Genomic DNA, 25,436 nt, shown 5'->3' with positions numbered 1-25,436 from the left:
TGGTTTCATATGGTCATAAATGAGTCAAGAACAGATGATGTGCATGCTGAAATATGGATTGCTGACGCTACTAAGCTCACTGGCAGTGCATGTCGCAGCCTGTACAGCATTTGGGTGTAATTACTAATTCAAAGTCAATATGAAATCAAAATTAAACTTATTTGCTTTCTTAATAACGGTCTCTGGTCTTTCCTAAATGTCTCATGATTCATAAGCATACATTATTATAAAAAATAAAAAAGTATTTTTAACCTCATGTTGTCATATAAACATACAGTCAGATGTTAATTCTGACAGATTCAACAAATACTTGCAAGCAATTACTTGAGTTTGTGAATATTTTGACTTATTCGTTTAATGAACCAGCTCGAAAAATCAATAGTTTGTGAATCAGTCTACGCAGTGTTTGATTTTACATGCAGTCAATGAAAACAACTCTAAAAAAGATGTGTTGTCTATTTATTTTCTTTGTACTGTTTCACGGTAGAACCTTTTTATCACATCAGTTCAGACTACAAACTCGCAGCTTGCACAAATATCTCTTTGTTGTGCTGTGGATTCAGTAGCGGCGCAGGAAACACTGCATATATTCTTACAGGATCAAGTTAATACTGTAAGTGTCTGTGACAACGCTCATATTTATACAGCGTAAAAGGTGCACTTGTGTGTCTTCTAGAGTTGAAATTCACAGTGTGTGTCTATAATCATAACGCACTCCACCCTGTCTGTGCTTTACCAGCCCTGGAGGACAAGGTTCTGGGGTGAGGGTGGATGACGCCACTGCCTGACCACCGTGCCAGGTGAGATCACGGATTGCACGCAAACACACGCATGCATGCAGCTGGCTCATAACAGCCACAGCGAGAGCCTTCCTTAGCTGCCTCAGGAAACTCCTGACCTCTCGCCTGCCTCCACCTCCACAGCAGCACAGCCAATTAGTCCCATATGCTCACCTCTGCCTTCTCTAGCCCAGAGATGGAGCAGCTGCGGGCCTTGACGTGCTATAGGGCTGGGTGGTTTGACCACATTGTGTTGACAATATTCTAGATTGCGCTATATTGTTTATGTAGCGGTATGTAAACATTTAAATGTAAATGAGCTGCTGCTCCCGGGCACTTTCAAGAAGAGGGCGGAGCTTTAACAGCTCACACTTCATTTGCTCAACAACAACAAAGCTGGAGAATCTCACGCAGCCAAAATGATGATTGCCAGTAACGGTGTTCAGCCTTACATTGATCAAACAAGTCGGACACTGATAAAGAAGTTGCAACTTTTAAAATGCAACGTTAATCTTTTGTGCAAATCCAGCGTTGAATTGACACTCGTTTGTTAAGCAGTCTGGCGTACAACTCTTCCTCTATGCTTAACTTTGCAGATGTTGTTTATGCTCAAACAGCAACATTACACGCTAACTAAAGTTAAAAAAAATCATAATCAGCCACCCCAAGTTATCAACCAACCAAGTTATTGACACATTAGTGTGATAAAGAAACATGTATGAATGAAAAAATATATTGGATGTGTAAATTGGCCAGACAAAACGTGGTAAATTTTCACCATTGGTTATATGATGGCTGGCTATGATGGTTACATTTTGCAATTAATCTGCAAATCACATGGGTGCCAAACCGCATGGCCAGGTCTGTACGGATCACGGATCCACTATGATCCATTACACCCTGACACACAATTGTCAAAATGCTTTCTGAGTGGAACATTCACATAAACAGTCAGTTATGTCTGAAGTCAACGTAAAAGTTGGGAGAAAATCAGATATGTATATTAGATCTCTGCGTTTGCTCTTAAAGTGACAGCAGCCTAATAAATCTGCTGCTGTGTCATGTTAATCAAACTACAAAAGACAAAGAGAAAATCAACTTTTGTAGCTTGTACTTTTGTAACTTTTTGTACTGATAAGAATCAGTGTGTATTTAATACATACATTGAAGTCTATGCAGTGTTTGATTATTCAATTTCTGTATAATATCCGAGTATCAAACAACTGTAGATTTAATCGTTTATGCATCAAAGCATCAACTTCGTAATCTGACAATATAAATAATGACTAGCCTTGAAGGGCCAAGATTAAAAGCATTTCAGATGTTTCCCTCAAAATCTGCACTGAAAATGTAAAAAAGTCCACAGATTCTTCCTGTCACTACTAATTATAACAGCTTTTCAAATGGTCTTCCCAGAGCACTTACAATCCCATAATTTGAAATGGATGTGCTAGTGGTTTGGGTCTCTGTGGAGGCTTCTCTGGCACCGAACACACCAGAGCCCATTTCCTGCTGAGCTGCTGTTTTGCTGGAGGAAGTGGCAAAGCTGCAGTGGAACAGCCTGTACATGAGCACCCACCCTCAGGGTCAGCGGCCCTGTGAGAGTCAACTGTCGATCTCACTTCCTGCATCTCACAGCTCAGCACTCTCTTTGGGAACAGCAGGATGGAGATTAACATAGGCAGAAAATCCAATTAAGCCTCATTATTTATTTTTTATTTATTTATTTTTTCTCAAAAATGTGACATACACAAACTGTAAGTTAGAAGTGGTGCATGAGTAGCCCCAGGATTGGAAGAAGAGTGAAGCAGAATGAAGTATCCGATGTGGTTCAGAGGTACAAGCATCGCATCTCATGTTTTTATGGGAAGATTTGATCTAAGACTTGGTTCAGTTCATCATGTCTCCAACTGGAACTAATGGAAGTAGTTTAGTTATGCTAGAAGATGAATATTAAATATCCTAAAAAAATGCAAAAATATGGTCCAACAACTAATAGAATATTTGCTTTTGTCATGACAATCAGCATGCATCTTTTTTTTTCTGTTTGCTGTGCATGAGAATCAACAATCAACTTTCAAGCGTGTGATGCAATGTTTCTCTTGATTATGATTACTGTGTATAATATGCCCCTCTGTGCATTAGAAGCAAAAAAACAAAACAAACAAACAAACCAAAAAAACAAAAACAAAACACACACTTACGGAAGAGGATTAGGGCCAAGCAATAATAAAAAAATAAAGCCATCTCAAGATTAAAGTTGTTAAATTTTAGAAAAAAGTCCAAATTAAATGTTGAGAATAAACTTGTTAAATTACGAGAAAGAAACTTGCTAAATTTTGAGAAAAAAAGTCGAGATAAAATGTTGAGAATAAAGTCATTAAATTACAAGAAAAAAGTCGTTAAATTACGAGAACAAATTAGTTAAATTATGAGAAAAATGTCGTTAAATTTCATGAAAAAAGTAGAGATAAAATGTCGTAAGTTTATTCTCAACATTTTATCTCGACATTTCTTATTATTGTAATCTTATTATCTAATTCTTCTTCTTATTACCATTTTAAAAGAACATCATTTATTTTGAAATAGAAATCTTTTGTAACATTGTAAATGTCTTTACTGTCACTTTTGATCAATTTAATGTATCTTAGCTTACTGAACCCAAACTTTTGATCAGTAGTGTACTGTTATTGTGGTAGTGCATATAAATAAAACTGATAATTTTACATTAAATATAGTTCTAAATATGTCCATTTAGAGCAAAACAATGTGGGAAACATTCCTTGATTAACTGGATTTTTACTTCTTGCATAAAACAGTTTGAAGCTACAAATTTTCAACCAAATTTTCAATCCATTTCAGAGCAAATGCATGGACATAATATATATATATATATATATATATATATATATATATATATATATATATATATATATATATATATCATCAGAAGGCATTTGCCCACTCCTACATGTGAAGTATCTGAGACTATAACTAGACTATCCTTGTTCATAATATATGACATTGTCTTAATGCTGGATGTGCTTGAGTTGACTTTGAATTACAAACAAACCACGGGTCATGACCAGAACTGCCTTGATACCTATGTGTCTCATGAATACACACACAGTATGGCAATGAGGAATAACCAAGGAGTTGAATAGGATCATCACGCCCTGAATAAAACATGTGAATGGGAGCATGTGATCAATATGCAACACCTTCATTAGATACACAACGACCTTAAACCACAAAGCTCCAAGATTTACACCTCCCCTCCATGAGCAGCAAGAGCGACCCGATCAGCGCAACGTCTGCTAGGGACTGTGCAAAATGTACCCTTCACGCTTCTCTCAGAGCCAGTCCAATCCAGACGCAGTCCCCAGCCGGCCCCTCTAGAGGCTCTCAACAGAGCATTATGTGAGCTGAATTTGAGGCCATATGATGTAGCTTCAGTGTTTCCTACTACTGCTGCTGATGAATCCCCCTAATATTTCAATTCAATTTTCAATTTCGCTTTTATTGCTAATATTTCTTCCAAAAATGGTCTTGCATCCCACAGTGTTCACTGGCTCACATCAATACACTTCAGTACCACATCAATACAATACAATACAAAACAATAAACTCCCACGCAATCTTATTCCTAAATGACAGTGATTCGGCTACGTCTATTAAACTTTTGACAAGTACGACACAGCAAGATTTGCATTGGCGCTGCTGCTGAGCCAGAGAGAGCAATTGTTATGTGTAGGTATGAAACAGCATCACAAATAGTATTTTCAACCACACACACACACAGTATCATTATTTCCGGTACAAACATTCAAATTATCACAGAAGTACTGGGATAAAAGTTTATAGTTTGGATATAAACACTGATGTCTATTGTAGTGCTCAAAATAGAGTAAATCACCTTTTGAAAGTAACTTGACGCTTCAAATAACAATTGTATCAATTACATCGTTATACCAGTAGGTGGCAACAAGTGACTGTCAAAAAATGAATCATTCATTCAAAAGATTCATTCAAATAATGCTGATTCATTCAGTAATGAAACAAGTGAAGTCATTCAATCATTCATTCAAATCAATTTCAATAATTGAAAATAATTCAAATTAAACATTTTAAAATAGACTGCAGCAATTAACATTTTGTCAGAACCTCTAGTAAATTACATGCTATTTTGTTTGATTGTTTATTCAGAATTGGAGGAGAATCACGATCTCTATTTAAAAACAAAAAAATAATCAATTTAATAATCTCACTTTATCCTGAATCGTAAAGCTCTAGAATACATAAATACTAGGGCTATAGATTTAACATGTTGGTTATGGAAAAAATGACAATGACAAACTGAAAAATGATGAGCTGCAATAAACGATCTGTATAAAATAAGCTATTTTTTTGTAATGTCTATGATGCTTTTCTCATTTAACACAATAATGACTTTAAATTATCTTTTGTAGGTAATTTCTCAGCCAAATTTGATGTGCGATTAATTAATTAATCATGCAATTAATATGTATATATGTATGTGTATATATATATATATATATATATATATATATATATATATATATATATATATATATATATATATATATATATATATATATATATATATATATATATATATATATATATATATATATATATATATATATATATATATATATATATATATATATATATATATATATATATATATATATATATATATATATATATATATATATATATATATATATATATATATATATATATATATATATATATATATATATATATATATATATATATATATATATACACACATATATACATATATATATATATATACACACACATATATACATATATATATATACACACATATATACATATATATACACACATATATACATATATATATACACATATTTACATATATATATACACACACACATATATATATATATATATATATATATATATATATATATACACACCTTAAAATAAAGAATAAAGATTCTCGAATTAAATAATTTCATAAATCGACCTACACTACTTGCACTGTATGTTTGTTTTTGACTATATTCTGCGAATATATATATATATATATATATATATATATATATATATATATATATATATATATATATATATATATATATATATATATATATATATATATTTTATTTTTTTTTTTTTTTTTTTTTTTTTTTAAGACTTTTTGTCCAGGCAATTTTTGTGCAAAACATTTTTATCTTCTCACAATTCAATTCAGCCAGCAAGAAAAGCAGGTGAAACATATTTTCTTTTGCCAAGTAGAATCAGCAGACGCTGAATAGTGGCAGAGGAAACTCTGTGGCAACAATGGATGCAACAGATAATTTCACCATCAGTGACAAATAATGGGATGGAAGATGAGGGGAGCATATCTAAAGTATTGGAAAACAGAAAGGTTGCATGTACAGTAGTCTAAAAATATCCCTTTAACTTTTACCGACAGGAAGGGTGCAAGCTCTGAACATTGTGAAAAAGTTATTGTTTCTGTTTAGTGTGGTTATAAAAGAGTTCCTCATGAAATGCTGACAACAATGTAAACTCGTTAAATACAGCCACACCTGCCTGCTACCAACCAAGGGAGGTTAAACTGCATACACATTCCTGATATTGGAATTGCAATGCATCTCAAGCATAGTAACGAACAATGTATCATTTACTCAGACTATGATTATAAGTAGGGCTGGGCGATATATGTCTATATAAAAATGTATTTTATTCATCAAGGAGGCATTAAATTTATAGAAGGCAACAGTAATTATATTTATAATGTTACAGAAAATTTCTGTTTCAAATATATGCCATTCTTTTGAACTTTCTATTCATCAAAGTATAATGAAAAAAAACTTTAATTTACTTTTAGGTAATTAGAATTACAATTATAGAATTAAATGACAAAATGGCAATTTGTGGTTGCCCTTTGAGCACACAATAGTCTATCAAACCTCTGTTCACGACACAAAAACAATGGCGTGGCACAAAAGAAGCACAGTTTAACCCATTTAGCCTTCTGTTACCCAGAACCTCATATCATCTCATTACGCTCTTATTCATGTGTAATTCAGCAGAGAGAGTGTGTCATGTCATGAGTCACAGGAGCGTAAAAATGAGGTGCTTTCAAAACAAGTGTATGCTCATGCTTTGAGTTTGTTTTGCTCAGAGAGTCACAGCGGAATAAAAGTCATGTTTTTTTTAAGGGCCAACCGCCCATATTTTAGCTGGCAGTAATCTAAGTCTGTACTAAAGAACATGAAGGGACTGACAGCCATGGTGCACATGCCACTAAAGTTCTCTTTTATGTATTCTGGTCATAAATGCTAAATGGTTTAGCAAAGTAAGCTATGTAAGCCAAACAGTGGTGCTCTTTCATCAAAGACGCAAATCAGATCAATCTGCCACATAATCTTTTAAAACTGACAGCTGCTAAATGACATTTTAATGACCTTCAACACGGGGTTGGCCTACAGGGTGTTCTGCGTGCCAACAAACAAACCCCAGTATACCTGCTTTCTGTTAAAGGAATTTGACAGCCTTTGATGAAAGCTCGACAAAAGAATCAAACTTATTATATTGTAAAAAGAAGTGTAAACAATCATTTACAAATCAAAAACAGCTGAAGTATGAAAACAATTGACCTGGGGTCCCATGATCAAAACAGGTCCAAACTGCTGCTGATGGATTTATGCTCTGATTCGAAAAAGTAGTAAAATGAGTTTCCAACAATCAAAAACCTAGTGAGTAATGCTAATATATATGTACATATATATGAGTAATACTAACACACAAACACACACACACACACACACATATATATACATATATATATATATATATATATATATATATATATATATATATATATATATATATATATATATATATATATATATATATCATGTATGGATAAACAGGTACAGACTAAATATGTAACAGTGTACTGTACACAAAACAGCTCATCACAAGCAGCATATGCTTCTCTATGTCCCTTAAATGCATCTATCTATCTATCTATCTATCTCTCTCTCTCTCTCTCTCTCTCTCTATATATATATATATATATATATATAAAAGAGTAAGAAATGGGATGCACATTACATGTGCCACTTGTTTATAAAAGTGTAGTATTTTTGTTTTGTTTTTTAATTATAATGACATTTATTTTTTAGTGAGCCCCCGACCACAGGTTAAGAACCACATCTTTTTAAATAAAATTTACAAATAAATAAATAAAAAGTTTCCAAAGGAGTTGAAAAAAATAAAAATATAATAAAAAATATAAAAATAAATAAAAAACATATCTATACGTGAAAGACAATATTGCTTAAAAGCCATTGTATCATCGTCCTTTCTCTTAAGTATATAGCCTACTAAACGAAACGCTCCGTTTCTCATATATATATTTATGTTTTGACGCAATGGTAGCGATATGCGCAAATCCTCCAAACGTTCACATAAACGAGAGTAGGCTGTGTAACATTAATCATCCCTTTATCTCTGTCTACAGGAAGACAACACTGCTGAACGCTACTAAAATGACAATACAATGTTAGTCAGCATCACCAAATAGACGTTTATCCAGACAACGTCGAAATAGAGCGCAACAGCGAACTGGCAGGTTAAGAAGTAAAACACACCGACTCTAGTGCACTGTTTCTCAATATCTAGCGAGTCCACTACCTAGACAGCATTCTGAAGCGCCTACGGTGCCTCAGAACACTGTCTAGGTAAGCAGCTCAGTAGGTTTTGCAACACAGCCCTGGTTCACAGAATTATTAAAACTTCTCCGCTATTAGTTTACTTCAGGATACATTAAACTATCTTCAATCTGACAAAGACTGAGTTTAAATCCTGTCCAAAGCGCAACTAACTACAGCACAACGAGATAATGACCACGTACTCACATACCAGCTTTAAATGTCGAACATTCTTTTCTTCTGTCATCTTGAAAGAAACAAAAAAAAATCTTGATATCAGAAACAAGTGTTACTGTCTCGACGCGCAGTCCTCCGCGACGCAGTATGTCTCGAGAACGCAACTTTAGAGAAATGAGTGCAGCGCGAGCACAGACAGACAGACAATCGCAGGAAACCGGGCTCCTCCCACCGGCTACACACGCGCAAAGAGTCTGCCGAATGATGGCTGTGAGCGGCTGTGGTCTCCTTCCAGTCAGGTTCTCGTTATTGGCAGGGTTATTAATCACCAGACGCCACTCCTGCGTCTACAGTTAGCAACATCAGCCGAATTATGGATGTTATGGTCGGCTGTGAACCGGTAAGGAGCAGCCGTGACCCATTTGTTACACCTCGCATATAACTGTGCCTAAAACCGTTGAGAAATAATAGCATATTATTAACGAGACTCCCACGGAGATGTATGGTAAACAGAATTACGCATCGGCAGATATATGAGAGCAAACACAATGATGATAAAGAGGGTCATTTGCGTGTCTCAGTTTGGGGTTTACAGCAAACGGGAAACAGGGGCTAGATGGTATGTGCACTTTTTTTTTTTTAACTTCAGTGAATTTTATATTTTATATATATATATATATATATATATATATATATATATATATATATATATATATATATATATATATATATATATATAAAATCTTGGCTTCAAAAAGCTATTGTACAGTGATATGGGGGAAAAAAAGATAATTGAACATAGGTTTTTCAGCTATACAATTTACATTGTAAATTCCCTGACTTTAAAGGGTTAGTTCACCCAAAAATTAACACAATTTATGGGTGAACACAAATTAAGATATTTTTGATGAAATCCGATGGCTCAGTGAGGCCTGCATTGCCTGCAAGAAAATTAACACTTTCAATACCCAGAAATCTACTAAAGATGTATTTCATGTGACTACAGTGGTTCAACCATAATGTTATGAAGCAACTAGAATACTTTTTGTGCGCCAAAACACAAAATAACAACTTTAATCAAAAATATCTAGTGATGGGTGATTTCAAAACACTACTTCATGAAGCTTTGAAGCTTTACAAATCTTTTGCGAGTCGAGTGTAGCTGTTTTCGAAGTGGTTCGGAGTACGTATCAAACTGCCAAAGTCATGCCCCCCAGTGGTGAACCATTGAAATTTCAAAACACTTATGATGTAACAAAGCCTTGTTTACTGAAATCACATGACTTTGGCAGTTTGATATGTGCTCCGAACCACTTCGAAAACAGCTACAGACGACTCGCAAAAGATTCGTAAAGCTTCAAAGCTTCATGAAGCAGTGTTTTGAAATCGGCCATCATTAGATATTGTTGAATAAAGTCGTTATTTTGTTTTTTTGGCACACAAAAAGTATTTTCGTCGCTTCATAACATTAATGTTGAACCACTGTAGTCACATGAACTGTTTTAAATACGTCTTTAGTAGCTTTCTGGGCATCTGGAAGTGTTAATTATCTTGCTGGCAATGCAGGCCTCACTGAGCCATCGGATTTTATCAAAAATATCTTAATTTGTGTTCCGAAGATGAACGAAGGTCTTATGAGTGTGGTGAATAATTAATGACAGAATTTTCATTTTTGGGTGTACTAACCTTTTAAATGAATAATATTACTATTATATTTAAAACATATGTGACAACTTGCTCCTGACTTGCCCCCCAACCTATAGCAAAAACATCATTATACTGTACAACAAGTTCTGGTTAGTTCTTGTTCTCAAATTTGATTGGATGTGATCCTCTGTATGACAAGACAAACTACCTGATTACACTTTAAAAATCTATCTTTCTTTATCTATCTTTAAAAATCCCAAACAAATTACTTCAGTGCATCACAAGAATGTATTAAATACACAACCAGCAGTTTATTAGCCAATATCCTGATATTCAGCTAAGCAATGTGAACCTAATTTCCCTTTTTTTTTCTGGGAAAAACCTTGCAAATTGCAGTAGACACATGCTATTAGCTGTTAAAGTATGAGCATACCCCCCGTCGAGGGCATCCCACTGAGATAAGGCCATGCTGTCCTACCACTTGGCTCTCAACTCATGTCTAGAGTTTTATGTGCGACCACTCAAAACAACAAAAAATTCAAAACAAACAATTGCTAATTGCTTCCTGGGTTGTTAAGTCCGGAAATATAAAGCAGATTCAGCCTCACGGCACTGCTGACAAAACAATTTACACTTGCACTTACAACAGAGTTCAGCAATCAAGGGCGCTTGCTTCTAACTGCCAAGTATGATTGACCCTGCAGCCGAAGTTCGCTGAGAGCCATAGGTGCAGCGTAACCACAGTCAACCAAGCAAACAAGACTTCTGAATACTGTATATATGCTGCGTGCCATTTCACCTACTTATACTACGCCCTAAAAGTATGTACTCTTTCTGTGAACAAAAAGTACTTACTTTTGAGTGTGTAGCAAAATAGTAGATAAGCTTTGGGACATACTTTCATGTCATACAATCGTGTCTTTGCTCTCTGTCGCATCCTGTCACCGTAAACTGACCTGTCAATCATCTTACATCCTCCACATTTCATTTAGCTAATTTCCTGCCATATCTGACAGAAATGCAATACCATGTTGATCTGCAATCGCGGGTCTTTCATGTGGAGAACTCTCCTCATATTAATGCATATCGGATCTTTATAAAAGTCCACATTGGTATTTACAGATGAAAAATAACAGATAACAATAAATAAATATTTTCTATCAATTTGAACCGATTATTAGTCAGCGTCAATCGCGCATATCCGCCATGTTTTGTCGTTTTTTAACACTTTTTACTCGTGTTTCTAGTTCTGAACTGAATCCTCGTCCAACGCGCAATGGGTTGTGGACAATATAAGCCTTTATAGTGTGCACGAATCCACACTTCGAAAATCTACCGGAAATAGTAGACCATCCGGGGACTTTTGGCATACTCATTTCAACATACTATTCTTTGGGACACACTTATTTTAATCTCACATACTATTTAGGATGGATAGTATGGACATTGGGATGCAGGGATTGTGATTTTATTTAATGATATTATTTGAAAAAAGTAGCTGTAGCTTAATAAATAAGGGTACGTTTACACGACAACGATATGCTTAAAACGGAGAAGTTTTTCTTTGAGTTTTCAGCGTACAGACGACACCATTGTCAAAACGATCCCCATTCATACGAATCCGTGAAAATGACTAAAAACACTGTATTCTGCTGGCAGGCCATTAGATGGCGATGAAACACTATAGACTGAACCTGCAATGCGCATGATGTCATCGTTTTACAGTTTTCAAAACCTTGCACTTTGAAACCCGTTTTCAAAAGTTTGTGTTTTCAGGCCACCAAAACGCCGCTGTCGTGTAAATGAATGGCCAAAAACGTATTAAAAGTTTTTAGTTGAAAACGGTGCCGTGTAAACGGCCCCTGAATGTGCCATGAACCATACTGAGCCATTTCCCATTGATTTCCTCTTTGCAGCTGCTGAAAATGGCTTTATGCCAGGGGTGCCCAATCCTGTTCCTGGAGATCTACCTTCCTGCAAAGTTCAGCTCCAACCCTAATCAAATACACCTGAACCAGCTAATGAAGATCTTCAGGAGCACTTGATAATTATAGGCAGGTGTGTTGGAGCAAGATTGGAACTGAACTTTGTAGGAAGGCAGCTCTTTATGAATAGGATTTGGCACCCTTGTTTAAGGCTTTAACTATTTTTTTCTGAAACTGGCAGGTGACGGCAGACGGTCTGGACTCCACAACAGCTTTCATTGGCCAAGGACCGCCCAAGAGGATGTCTTACCGACATGTAAAGCAGCCAGTAACAGTTTTAGTTCAGCATTAGGGGCATGAAAATGTAAAGTAGATGTCCTCACAATAACAGAATAGCATAAAATTCATTCAATAACATTGTGCAAGTTTACTGCAACAATGGCGGAACAATGGTGCTGTGAACTGGAAAATCCAGCATTTAGCTGATCCCGATAAGCGCTCATTGTCACAGTTGTAAACACAACGGCTTCTTCCATGAGGAGGTTTTGTTTCCAGGCAGACCATTAAAGAACGCAACATATACATCTTACGGAAATCTTGGAGAATTCAAGCAATCAGATGATGACTTTGAAACTCCTGAAGTGTTTTCCATTTTGTATGCCATGTGCATCAGATGTTCAATCCAATGGTCCATGGGCTTGACATTCTGAGGCTGAAAATAAAGTGTTAGTTTACCCAAAAATTAAATTTCTTTCATTTATTACTCACCCTCATGTCGTTCCACACCCGTAAGACCTTCGTTGATCTTGAGAACACAAAGATAATTGAGTTAAAATCCGATTGCTCCGTGAGGCCTCCATAGGGAGCAATGGACACTTCCTCTCTCAAGATCCATAAAGGTACTAAAAACATATTTAAATCAGTTCATGTGAGTACAGTGGTTCAATATTAATATTATAAAGCGATGAGAATATTTTTGGTGCACCAAAAAAACAAAATAACGACTTATTTAGTGATGGCCGATTTCAAAACACTGCTTCAGGAAGCATCGGATCATAAATGAATCAGTGTATCGAATCATGATTCGGATCGCGTGTCAAACTGCCAAACGGCTGAAATCACGTGACTTTGGCGCTCCGAACAGCAGATTCGATACACTGATTCATTTATGATCCGATGCTTCCTGAAGCAGCGTTTTGAAATCGGCCATCACTAAATAAGTCGTTATTTCGTTTTTTTTTGGTGAACCAAAAATATTCTCGTCGCTTTATATTGAACCATTGAACGAACATGAACTGATTTAGATATGTTTTTAGTACCTTTATGGATCTTGAGAGAGGAAATGTCATTGCTCCCTATGGAGGCCTCACAGAGCCATCGGATTTCAACTAAAATATCTTAATTTGTGTTCCGAAGATTAACGAAGGTCTTACGGGTGTAGAACGGCATGAGGGTGAGTAATAAATGACAGAATTTTCATTTTTGTGTGAACTAACCTTTTAAGGTTGAACTACTGTAGTTACATGGACTATTTTAATGACGTCTTTACTACTTTTCTGGACATTGAATGACGAAAAATTACATTGCTTTCTATGGGAGATAAAAAAAAAAAACCTCTTGGGTTTCGTCAAAAATATCTTAATTTGTGTTCTGAAGATGAGCGAAGGACTCTAAAACAACTCTAAAACAACATGAGGGGAAGTAATTAATGACAGAAATTAAATTTTTGGGTAAACTAACCCTTTAAAGTTTGGCTGACTAGCATGTAGCTGGCACACATTTATCCCCTTGCTGGTAAATGCTGCAAATAAAGCTTTTTTTTTAATTTTAAAAAAAGCAGTAGCAGTAGGGTTAGGTTATAACTAGCTGTATATAAAAACATTAAAAGTATATGCAATGTACTTATTTAGAGTGTGTATGTGTGTGGAAAAAAAAAAAAAAACCTTTATATCAATGGCAAATTTTGGACTTAATGAACTTAATTTCTCATTTAGCTGCTGCATGTATGAAAACATAAACGAGTGATATAGCATCACAAAATGAGGTAGTACAGTTTGTTCTTGCCACCTAAAATGAGTGTTTTCCTAAAGCAGACCCAGCCAATATGCAAACTGACTGTGGTTTAGTCAACAGAGAGGCCCAGTGAGGTCTGATACAAAATGCTTGTGGTCATGTAGATGAAGAAAGACAACACTGTGTTTCCCGAATGCCTGCTGCCACATGACACACCTATCACAAGAGGAAAATCTGTCAGACTTGTAAAGCTTATTCCACTCTAAGGGGAGATGATACGTCCAAAGACATTACAGCAACATAAAAAGCAGTGTCTGTGGCCATCTGACGAAACACAAAGACACTTTCCGCAAGAGCTTCCTCGAGAGGCTTTCAAGTCCAACCCCTCAGTGGTCTGGATGGGGAAAAAATTATTATAATGTGGAGAATAAATCAATTTGTATTTTGCTGGAGTATAATTTAAGAGAGGATGCGGTCTCAAAGACCAGCTTTTTCATTTCATGATGAATTCATTCATTCTACTTAAAGAGTCTAGTGCTGCCTGCATGCCATGAATGCTTCTGAGATATTCCTGCCATTCATTTCTTTGAATTTTATTTCAGAGGGTGAAATTTTACAAGCCGCTGATCAACAGTTTGAGAAGCCTGGGTGAAAGAATGAGGGTAAAACTCTAGCTGACAGGAAGCACAATGACATGAAGGCAGCTTACATAACAGATCATCATCAACACATCAGCGTGAAGATCCAGGGGAAATGCATCACCGCCCCTTTTTTACTCAGTCTGTTGACTATCTGAGGTGGGCGACACGCTGCGTGACAAGCTGCCTCCACACGCCCTCGTGTGTCGGAAACACAGGAGATGGATCAGATTGCCTTTCAAGTTACATATGTTAATGAACCTTTCAAACACGGATGGATGCTCCAAAATATTTAAATTGGAGGCAGGGTTAGGTGACAATGAGCCAAAAGAAAGAAACAATAAGCAAAAAACGTTTGATTGCAGCAGAAATAGCAAGTGGTTGAAGTTCACAGGAAGCTGTGGAGCTAAAGACAGATGGGCTGCAAAGTTCTGGTTGGTTTATAAACCTCCACTGACTTTCATCTGAGTTTGGGCTGAACCACAACATGTGCACAAAACCACTAACAGAACTTTCCCACTGTTCTCAAAGCGCGTCTGTTCCTGTTTGGAATAGTTTGACCATGTCTCTGATTAGCACTGTGTAGCTATACACAAGTCGGTTTCTTGAACAACCGATGGGTGCTGCCATGATCACTCCCTGTTTCCTTTTGCCAGTTCTCTGTTTCTGTATATTGTATAAGCTACACAACACTGGAGCCATTTGAAAGCTCACACAGGTTCAGTGTGCAAAATTAAAGTCTAATGTCACAGTTAAACTCCCTTTTTCAAGATACTGAAGATTTTGTAAAATCCAAATAAGCTTTACTAATCATTACTGGAAAGAGTCTAAACAATGTCATTACAGCTTATTCAAAGAACCATAAACAATTATTGAACTATGGAATGATCTGCCTTTGCATGTTAAGCAGGCCTCTTCTTTATCTGTTTTTAAAACCCTTCTTAAAACTCATCTTTTCTCTTTGGCTTTTGACACCTAGTAAGATGTCGACTTTATTTAGTTGTTTTAAATTTGTTACTTTGAATGCTTTTATTGTGTGGTTATTAATTGTAATTGTTTATTTTTTCTGTACAGCACTTTGGTCAACTTTGGTTGTTGTAAAGTGCTTAACAAATAAAGTTGGTATTGGTATGGTATGGTGGTAAAGAACCATAAACAATTATTGCACATGCACCTGTGGAACAGTCCTTAAAGGGTTAGTTCACCCAAAAATGATATTTCTGTCATTAATTACTCATCCTCATGTCGTCCCAAACCTTTGTTCATCTTCGGAACACAAATTCAGATATTTTGGATGAAATCCGAGGGTTTCTGAACCACACATTGGCAGCAATGTCATTGCACCTTTTGAGGTCCAGAAAGTGACTAAAGACTAGAGGTCGATAGTGGATTACCGATAACTAGTGGATTACTGATAGTGGATTACCGATACCGATAACTAGGTTGGGCCATACTTGCCGCAAAACCGAATAATCAACCGATAATGTTGTGCAAATGTACAAAATGAAATAAATATATAAATATGAATATATTAAAATGTTATAAAGTGTTACCATTTCATATAAATCCAAACAGTCATGCTTAAAGATGGCCTTCTTTAAATATCTACGCAAAGACCAGAACATTAAAATGACATATACATATATCTTTATTTGCTTCTAACACTTGATTATCTAATCGAAATAACAAAATATGTATTGCAGTGATGACAAAAAGAACTGAAATCGAATGTGTTTCTGATTTAAGTTAACATTTCAATGTTGAGAAAGCAATCACGTCACTAACTTTAAATACTCAACTTTGCCGGCAAATGAATGCATATATAAGTAACCAGCTGGATATAAATGAATGCAAATATTTGGTAACAACTGCGACATTAAACATTTGGGTCGGCTTTGCGTGTGTTTTTGTCACATTGTTTTAATAGCTTGAGGTATTAGCGTCCTCTCAGCATTGACGGTAAACATACTGCTGTTTTTCTCTGCTAATGCAGGACCTAGTCAACAAACTGATTACTTTATAATGATATGTCAACATGTGCTGTAGTGTTCTGTATTCACACCATTTCACTGTCTGCGTTTCGAACGTGCATCTGATATGTCAGCGCTCTCCGCGCAGCATCACGTCATTACAAATAACACGAGGTGCCAGTTTTATTTTGCCTCTAGAGGCCGCTCTCATTCTGTATAATGCCAGCAGACCCTTCCTCAGCACTCTCATGCTGTGTAATGATAGCGCACCCTTCTCAACCGCTCCGGAACAATCCGGAAAAACTATTGGAATGGATTTTTGCCGATAACCGATTGTTCCACCAATCAACTATCCGTGCCGATTAATCGGCAAAACCGATTAATCGGTCGTCCTCTACTAAAGACATATTTAAAACAGTTCATGTGACTACAGTGGTTCAACCTTAATGTTATGAAGTGACGAGAATACTTTTTGTGCGCAAAAACAAAAATAAATGACTTTATTTAATTATTTGAACTGTTGTCATACACTGTTGACATATTGAATGTAGTGCAGGCTTCCATGTTCAAGTCCGAACGGTGGCTCAGTATTGGCCAATACTGTACACGTGAGCAGCATGTCGCATGCGTGTGATGCTGACTCAGGAGCCGGCCAATAATGAGTCAGCGTTCTGGCGTAGAACACTTAAGTACTGAATTGCATTCATTGTGTCATCTGCTTTTAACTAGCTTCTTATTAGCTTGCATATTGGCTGTTTATTAGTACTTATAAAGCACATATTAATGCCTTATTCTACATGACCATGTTCTACATGCCTAAATCCAAACCATACCTAAACATAAACACTACTACTACCTTACTAACTATTAATAAGCAGTAAATTAGGAGTTTATTGAGGGAAAATTCATAGATAATAGATAATGTGTTCTCCATACTAAAGCGTTACCATCATTTTTATGTTGTTTATTGAGTTAAATACAATCAACAAGACATGCACAATACAGCACACATCAACTACCCTATTTTTTATATTAAGTGTTTTTAATACATTTTTAAGGACGCTTCAGTTCTGATTTTTTTTTAAATTTACACGTAGAGTGTGTACTGTACTTGACACAATGTTAAGTGCTTGTCTAAAAAAAACCTGTCATTTTCTGCACTGCAGCTTCTGCAGATTGTATTCCACTGTAACTCCTATAATACAGTAGATAGAGATTACTTAATTTTTCTTCTAAGCAAGCACTTCACTAATAACTTCACTTTAACTAATGGAATAAAGCACTGTGACTGTAACCAGAAAATGACAACATCCTTGCAAAGTCTGTCGAAAAGGTGGATAAAGAAATAGCTAAGCATAAATGCAGCACAAAACAGATTCCATGTACAGTTTGTAAGCATCTTTCTATAATTCTTTTTTTTGTGTGTGTGTGTATCTTGGTTATCAAACAACACCTAAGCTGATGTCTTTACCAGGCTGCAAAACTAGAGAAGATGGGCTATATTATCAGTTTTTTTTCTTTCAGTCAAACAAAGACATATTGTTTCTGACAGAAATGTGGAGCTCTAACACGCTGACTCCATCACTATCATACACAGATGCTTTCTCACTGACTAACCAAATTGAACTGCCACAAATGTCAGCTGTATCCTCCACCCGTCCCTAGAGGGATTCTTCAGCCTGCATAACTTCATTCAAACACTTGTGACTCACACCCATAACTTTAACATTTGCACCATCTATGTTTATTCAATATTCTTAGGAAACAAAACAAATTTTAAATAAATCAGATGCAACCATGCAACTATTCATTACATGACAATCGTTAAGATGGTAGTTCATTCTGAGAGGTGTTTCGAGCTGACAAGATGTGCATTTTTACATCCATTATTAAGATGGTAGCACATTCTGAGAGGTGTTTAGATGGTAGCTCTCAGAATGAACTACCATCTAAACACCTATCAGAAAGCGCTACCATCTAAACACCTCTTAGAATGAACTACCATCAAACAGATAGCCATGCAGTTATAAGCTTCAGATGGCAGCGCATTCTGAGAGGTGTTTAGATGGTAGTTCATTCTGAGAGATGTTTTGAGAGGACAAGATGTGCTTTTTTACATCCATTATTAAAATCTAATGAGACATATTCAGGTTATGAGATAGAATAGAAAAGAAAAGCAAAAACAAAACATAGAAAACCAAAACAATATGTTTGAGTAAAACAATGTGGCTATAATGCATCACAGGGATGTAGGAGCTTACTGGAGCTTACAACTGCATGGCTATCTAGAGTTTATTTCCTGTTTTTCTCTTAAAATAAATTAGCAAACAGCAATAGAGCCACAAATGTCACAATGAGTAAGATGTTAAAGTGTGAGCAGACCTCCTGTTGAGGATCCCACTGAGATAAAGGCCATGCTGTCCTACTACTGGCCGCTCAAGTCATGGTAATACTCAAAAATCAATCAATCAATCAATCAATCAATCAATCAATCAATCAATCAATCAATCAATCAATCAATCAATCAATCTATCTATCTATCTATCTATCTATCTATCTATCTATCTATCTATCTATCTATCTATCTATCTATCTATCTATCTACTGTCTGTCTAAATAGATAGATAGATAGATAGATAGATAGATAGATAGATAGATAGATAGAAGCTATATGCAAGTGTTTTTTTTTTTACTATTACCATATAACACTCCAGACATGAGTTCAGAGCCCTGCCCACTATAAGAAATTGATACTTTTATTTACCAAGGATGTAGACTTGTGCCGATATTCGGTAATGCGATAAATTGCGATAATGAATATTCACGATATTGTAATCGTCGGCACTTCAGAATACCGTAAATAATAATTTATTACCAATTATTAATATTTTATAAGGCAATTAAGAATACTTTACCCATCAGTCATATAAAATGCACAACACCGCTGTATTCTGCGTCAAAAGGACACGCGCTCAGATGTAAACAATCCCAACGTGCACGAGAAGCACACGGCGGAACGAGTGAAGGAGACGAGCTGAATGAAAGTGCGCGTTCACTCTCTGACAGCAGAGGGCGCTGATGGAACAGCAGCGTGCAGCGGTTACCACGGAAACCATGCAAACAAAGTAACTGCGCTAGTGCAGTTTTTAAAATGCTTCAAACAGCCATTCATTTTTTGTAATCTCAGTGTTGTTCATCACAACACCAAATACTTAATACTTAAAAAAGACTTAAAAGGATATTTATTTTTATATTTTAATCTGGACTACAACATGCCCTAATGATTAGAAATGTGCTAATTATTTGTTATTGTTCAGTAAAACTTTGAGAACATACAGCTTCATTAGTTAACATGTTAATTCATTATCACTAAACTGACAATAAAAATACTTATAAAGTATTATTTATTAATTAATGTTAATTTCTTCGTTACTATTTAATAACATTACTAAAATCGTTTTATTACAAAAAGATTTCTTAAACCTGTTAAACTATGACAAAAATGGTTTTGCAACTTATTTTAATACCGTGATAAAAGCTTCATCAATTAATCGCAACATGAAAATTTGATACCGTCACATGCCTACAAGGATGTATTCAATTCTTCAAAAGTGACAGTAAAGACTTTTATAATGTTACAAAAGATTTCCATTTCATTTTTCTTTCTGTTTAACAAAGTAAGAAAGATGCATCACGGAAAATATTAAACTCTTTTCAACAATGTTGTAAGTTTGCCAATTCCTTATAATACTTCCAAGACTGTATACCTTTACTTTGGTTATATATTCATGAGCTGAATTTGCAAGAGCAGCGTTCAATATATCACAGCAGAGCATGGGGCCCTCCTTATTGCTCAGCCCCATATAAACTCATATTGAATTCTCAGTGCAGTGAGATTGGAGGCATAAAATTTCCTGAATCTGCCATACGGATGAAAAAAGGACCTTAATTAAAAGTGGGTAACAGCACTATTGCCTTTGCTTTAAAAGTAATTTACAGAATAGCAGTAAAACAAATAATCCAGCCAATAAAGCAGCAGGAACACTACTAATGATTATCAAGTAAAATAATTAGGTATATACAGCTTGTGTCTGTCAGTAGAGACACATTCATTAGTGATTGCTGAGGGAGTCAATTGATCTAAAGACTTGCTAGGCTTCCGTTTAATTTAGACGTACATAATTAATATATTTACGAACAAGAAATTACAGCCAAAGACAAACGCAGGGCCAGTAAAAGACTGTATCGTTCAGAGCCCAGTGAAATGCTCTGCATGAGCGACTAGCTCCACATGTGTTCTTGAACTAAGTGTCTGTCGTTAGCTGTCAGAAAGAATAGGATCACAAGTGGCTTTAAATGGCGCAACAAGTCTTGCTAAGGGCTATCTCTGCGCTGGCTGTTAGAGAGCAGATGATTGCAGAAGGCAGTGATTTGTTTTATGGGGATGGAAAACCTTGCTTGATTTCATGGCCTGTATAGCCCTGTGAAAAGCAATAGGAAATAAAATGTAATTCAAGTTGTAAAATAAGTAATGACTGGTCCACTGCACTTAACCGTGTGTTACATTCCTCTCACACACAAATCAAGGTGATCTCAGAGCCTGTAAAAACAAGTTGGCAGTTTGTGCCTCACTGTGTGTGTGTACTGACATGACAGACTTTGTGATGTGTTCATGTTGGCTGCGTTCAAAAGATGAAAAATGCTGCCTCAGCAGACAGAAAATGGAGGTGGGAAGACAACAAGGCAAATCTGAATCCAAAGGTCACATCCTGTCTACTGAGATACCTTCATCTGATCGTTTTTTGAATCTAGCATAGATGGGTTTTTTTTTTCCACTATTCTGTGACATATGTAAAACATAAAATGCTGACTGAAAGATGCGGTTAGTGGTCAGTTTGTGTAAATGAATATGTAACACTTTATAAGGAATACAGTGCAGTAATAAAGTACTTACAAATCATTTCCAAACTATTAGTTTATAAATGAATTCATAGTTTATATATTGTAGTCTAATATATATATATATTAGCCTATTAATATTAATATATTAAAGGTGCCCTATAATTAAAAATTTAATTTCTCCACTGTTTCCTCCTTATATAAATCTCATTTGTTTAAAAGACCTTCCAAGAACAGGCAAATCTCAACATAACACTGACTGTTACGCCCCCAACTTTTGCATATGCCAGCTCATGTTCAAGGCATTAGACAAGGGAAGGCAGTATTAAGCTCTGGATGTGCACAGCTGAATCATCAGACTAGGTAAGCAAGCAAGGACAATAGCAAAAAATGGCAGATGGAGTGATAATAACTGACATGATCCATGATTACATGATATTTTAAGTGATATTTTCAAATTGTCTTTCTAAATGTTTCGTTAGCATGTTGCTAATGTACTGTTAAATGTGGTTAAAGTTACCATTGTTTCTTACTGTATTCACGGAGACAAGAGAGCCGTCGCTATTTTCATTTTTAAACACTTGCAGTCTGTATAATTCATAAACACAACTTCATTCTTTATAAATCTCTCCGACAGTGTGTAATGTTAGTTTTAGCCACGGAGCAAAACCTCAAACTCATTCAGAATCAAACGTAAACATCCAAATAAATACAATACTCACATAAACCTACGCATGCATGCAGTATGCATGACGAACACTTTGTAAAGATCCATTTCGAGGGTTATATTAGCTGTGTAAAGTTTGTTTATGCACTGTTTAAGGCAAGCGCGAGCTCGGGGGGCGGAGAGCGTGAGCATTTAAAGGGGCCGCAGCATGAATCGGCGCATTTCTAATAATGCCCCAAAATAGGCAGTTAAAAAAATTAATTACAAGAAAAAATCTATGGGGTATTTTTAGCTGAAACTTCACAGACACATTCAGGGGACACCTTAAACTTATATATCATCTGGTAAAAAAAAAACGTTCAATGGCACCTTTAATAGGCTATATATAAATAGTGAGTTCTTCATACAATGTTACTGTAATAAACAAAAATATTATTAAGTAACTAATATATGATGAGTTAGATAATGCTTTTTTAACAACGTATTAACCATATAAGTGATGTACAGTATTTTAAACCAGTAGTAAAGGATTTGTTAATGGTTATTAGGAGTAAATAATTCTCACTTTAGATTAGGTGATGGAAAATGTCATTAAGTCATAGGACATTAATTGCATTAATATTAAGTGTTCCTTAAAATGTTTACAATAACATTAAGTACACGCACACGCAAACACATTCTGAAAGCTTCCTGTGATTTTTTATTTTTTTTTTCATGAAAAGTTATTAGAACAAAATACTGGTTACCAGCTTTAAACTATTTCAATAACAATGATTTTTTGTCAAATCTTCTATTTTGTTGTGCAAAATATTCCAGTTGCTTTTGTTCCATGAGCCATTTCTAGTCCCTGTACCGAAAACATCACAAGCTGGCTTTATTTGTAATGATGAAAGGTTATGTAACAAATAACAATCCACTCACAAATATGACATCTGTGGGGGAAAAATCATTTACTTCAGACGGTCCGCAACAGCTGAAATGATTATGATTGCATAATCAGCATTCACATCAAACATTTGAGATGTTAGTGTGGTCAGTCTGTTTATAATGTGATTTAGAAGTGTTTTGTTTAGTCTGAATCAGTTTATGAATCACTAATCAATTATAAACAAAGCACAGCTCTCAAATTTTAAACCCCTCCTGTTCGTCTAGACTAGGTTAATTGATAATAACTGCTTTTAGAGAAACAATTTAGAGCATTAAAAATGCAACATGGTTATTTATGAATAGACGAGCCTTGGTTATTCAGGATTAAACTCTCTTTAAACATGTTAGTGTGTCTTATCTTCTTAAGGCCAAATCAATAGAGAACTAATCTCATGCACCTCTGCTTTCATTGTAAACTGCCAGACCTCACACAAGTCATTAAGAGGCATAATGTGGTCTCACCATGCTATGAATGGAAATAGCCAGTGAAGATTCAGAGGGAATTGCTGCTGGTGAGGCATGCGAGATGAATTCTCACACGTGGACCATTTAAAATGACAGATCATTAACAGAGCAAACCACAGCGGCTTCCAAGTAATTCGGCAGGCAGGCCCTTGGCCTACTGATGACCTCGACACACAAATCAGCATCCCTCGCAGGCATGAATCAGCCCGATGCAGTCTGGATGAGTTAGATGGTAATTCTGGATTTATTGGTTAATTGGTAAGTGGGGTGTTTAAACTTACTTGCGTTTGTAATTCAGTCGAGACAGCAGGGCTTGATATGATCAGAACTGGTAAACAAGGTCCAGACTAATCTCATTACGTACCCTCCTCCTACATTCAAGAGAAGATCAGAGATAAACACAGGATGAAGTTAAAACAAATTTACTTGTGCAGAGCAAACAAGTATCATCTCACAACCACTCTACCAGTCCAAAAGATTGGGGTCTGTAAGATATTTTGGCAACACTTTACAATAAGGTTTCATTTAACATTAGTTAATGCATTCGTTGACATGAACTAAATATGAGCAATGTATTACTATAGCATTTGTTAATTGCTGTTATTGTTATTTAATAAAAATACAATTGTTCATTATTGCTTACAATTGTCTGTTTGTGTTAGTTCACAGTGCATTCTACTGTTAACAGATACAACGTTTGACTTTAAAAAAAAAATAACACATTAAGATTAGAAATTAAGATTAATAGGAGAAATGTTGTAGAAGTCTTGTTCATTCTTAGTTCATGTTAACTAATTTTAACAAATTAAACCGTAATGTAAAGTGTTACTGATTTTTAGTTTTTGTAAGCAGTCTCTAATGCTCTTAAGGCTGCATTTATTTGATCAAAATACAGTAATATCATGAAATAGCTCTGCACGATTATGGGTACATTTTTTTACAGAGATCACGATTCACTCATGATTATGAATAGACAACAAAATGACATGTAATTTACTAGATGTTCTGACAAAGTGTTCATTGCTGCAGTCTATTTAAAAATATTTACTTAATTTGAATTATTTTAAAGACACTATGTAACGTTTGGTGCTATATAGTGGTTAATAAAGAAAACTGCATGCATCTGAAGAACATTGTAGCCGGAGCTACTTCTCTCTGTTTATGTATATGACGAGTCACTCTGCAGCAGTTGTCCAGCCCGGTCTAAAATAGTCTGGATATAAACGCTAATAGTGATGGACTCTTCGATGTACTCGCTCATTATATACATTTTGTAAATTTTGAAGAAAAAGGTTACATATACACTACAGTGTACCTTTAAAAAAATCAGTTAAATGAATGATTCAATGACTCACTCATGATGACTTCACTTGTTTTTATTGAAATGTGATTCAATGAATAAACACTTTTGAACAAATCTCTTGAATTAATGATTCAATGACAAATACATTTTTTAATAGTCACTTGTCGCCACCTACTGGTGTACCAATATAACAGAATCTTAAAAGGGATAATTCACCCAAAAATACAATTTCTGTCATTAATTACTCACATGTCGTTCCACGAAACACAAATTAAGGTATTTTT

General features: G+C 35.4%; 1 protein-coding gene across 9 annotated transcripts in view; it reads right to left on the bottom strand.

Annotated features, from left to right (window-relative positions):
• Positions 1-25,436, bottom strand: part of mid2 (midline 2) — a 181,169-nt gene that overhangs the window by 99,699 nt on the left and 56,034 nt on the right. For 2 of the 9 annotated variants that reach the window (XM_067385667.1, XM_067385657.1), the window contains exons 2-3: positions 24,131-24,220; positions 23,379-23,430 (exon numbers count right to left, since the gene is read on the bottom strand). In XM_067385667.1, the coding sequence (XP_067241768.1) occupies positions 23,379-23,407 (29 nt within the window). In that variant the 5' untranslated portion in view covers positions 23,408-23,430; positions 24,131-24,220. Of the gene's footprint in view, positions 1-2,204; positions 2,696-7,462; positions 7,487-8,728; positions 8,927-23,378; positions 23,431-24,130; positions 24,221-25,436 lie in introns of those variants that run through there. The other 7 variants (XM_067385638.1, XM_067385647.1, XM_067385683.1 and 4 more) reach the window with 6 other exon arrangements.

Source organism: Chanodichthys erythropterus, chromosome 1 (assembly GCF_024489055.1).
Source record: "Chanodichthys erythropterus isolate Z2021 chromosome 1, ASM2448905v1, whole genome shotgun sequence".
NCBI classification, from domain to species: Eukaryota; Metazoa; Chordata; class Actinopteri; order Cypriniformes; family Xenocyprididae; genus Chanodichthys; species Chanodichthys erythropterus.
This window is presented reverse-complemented; position numbering and strand designations above follow the sequence as displayed.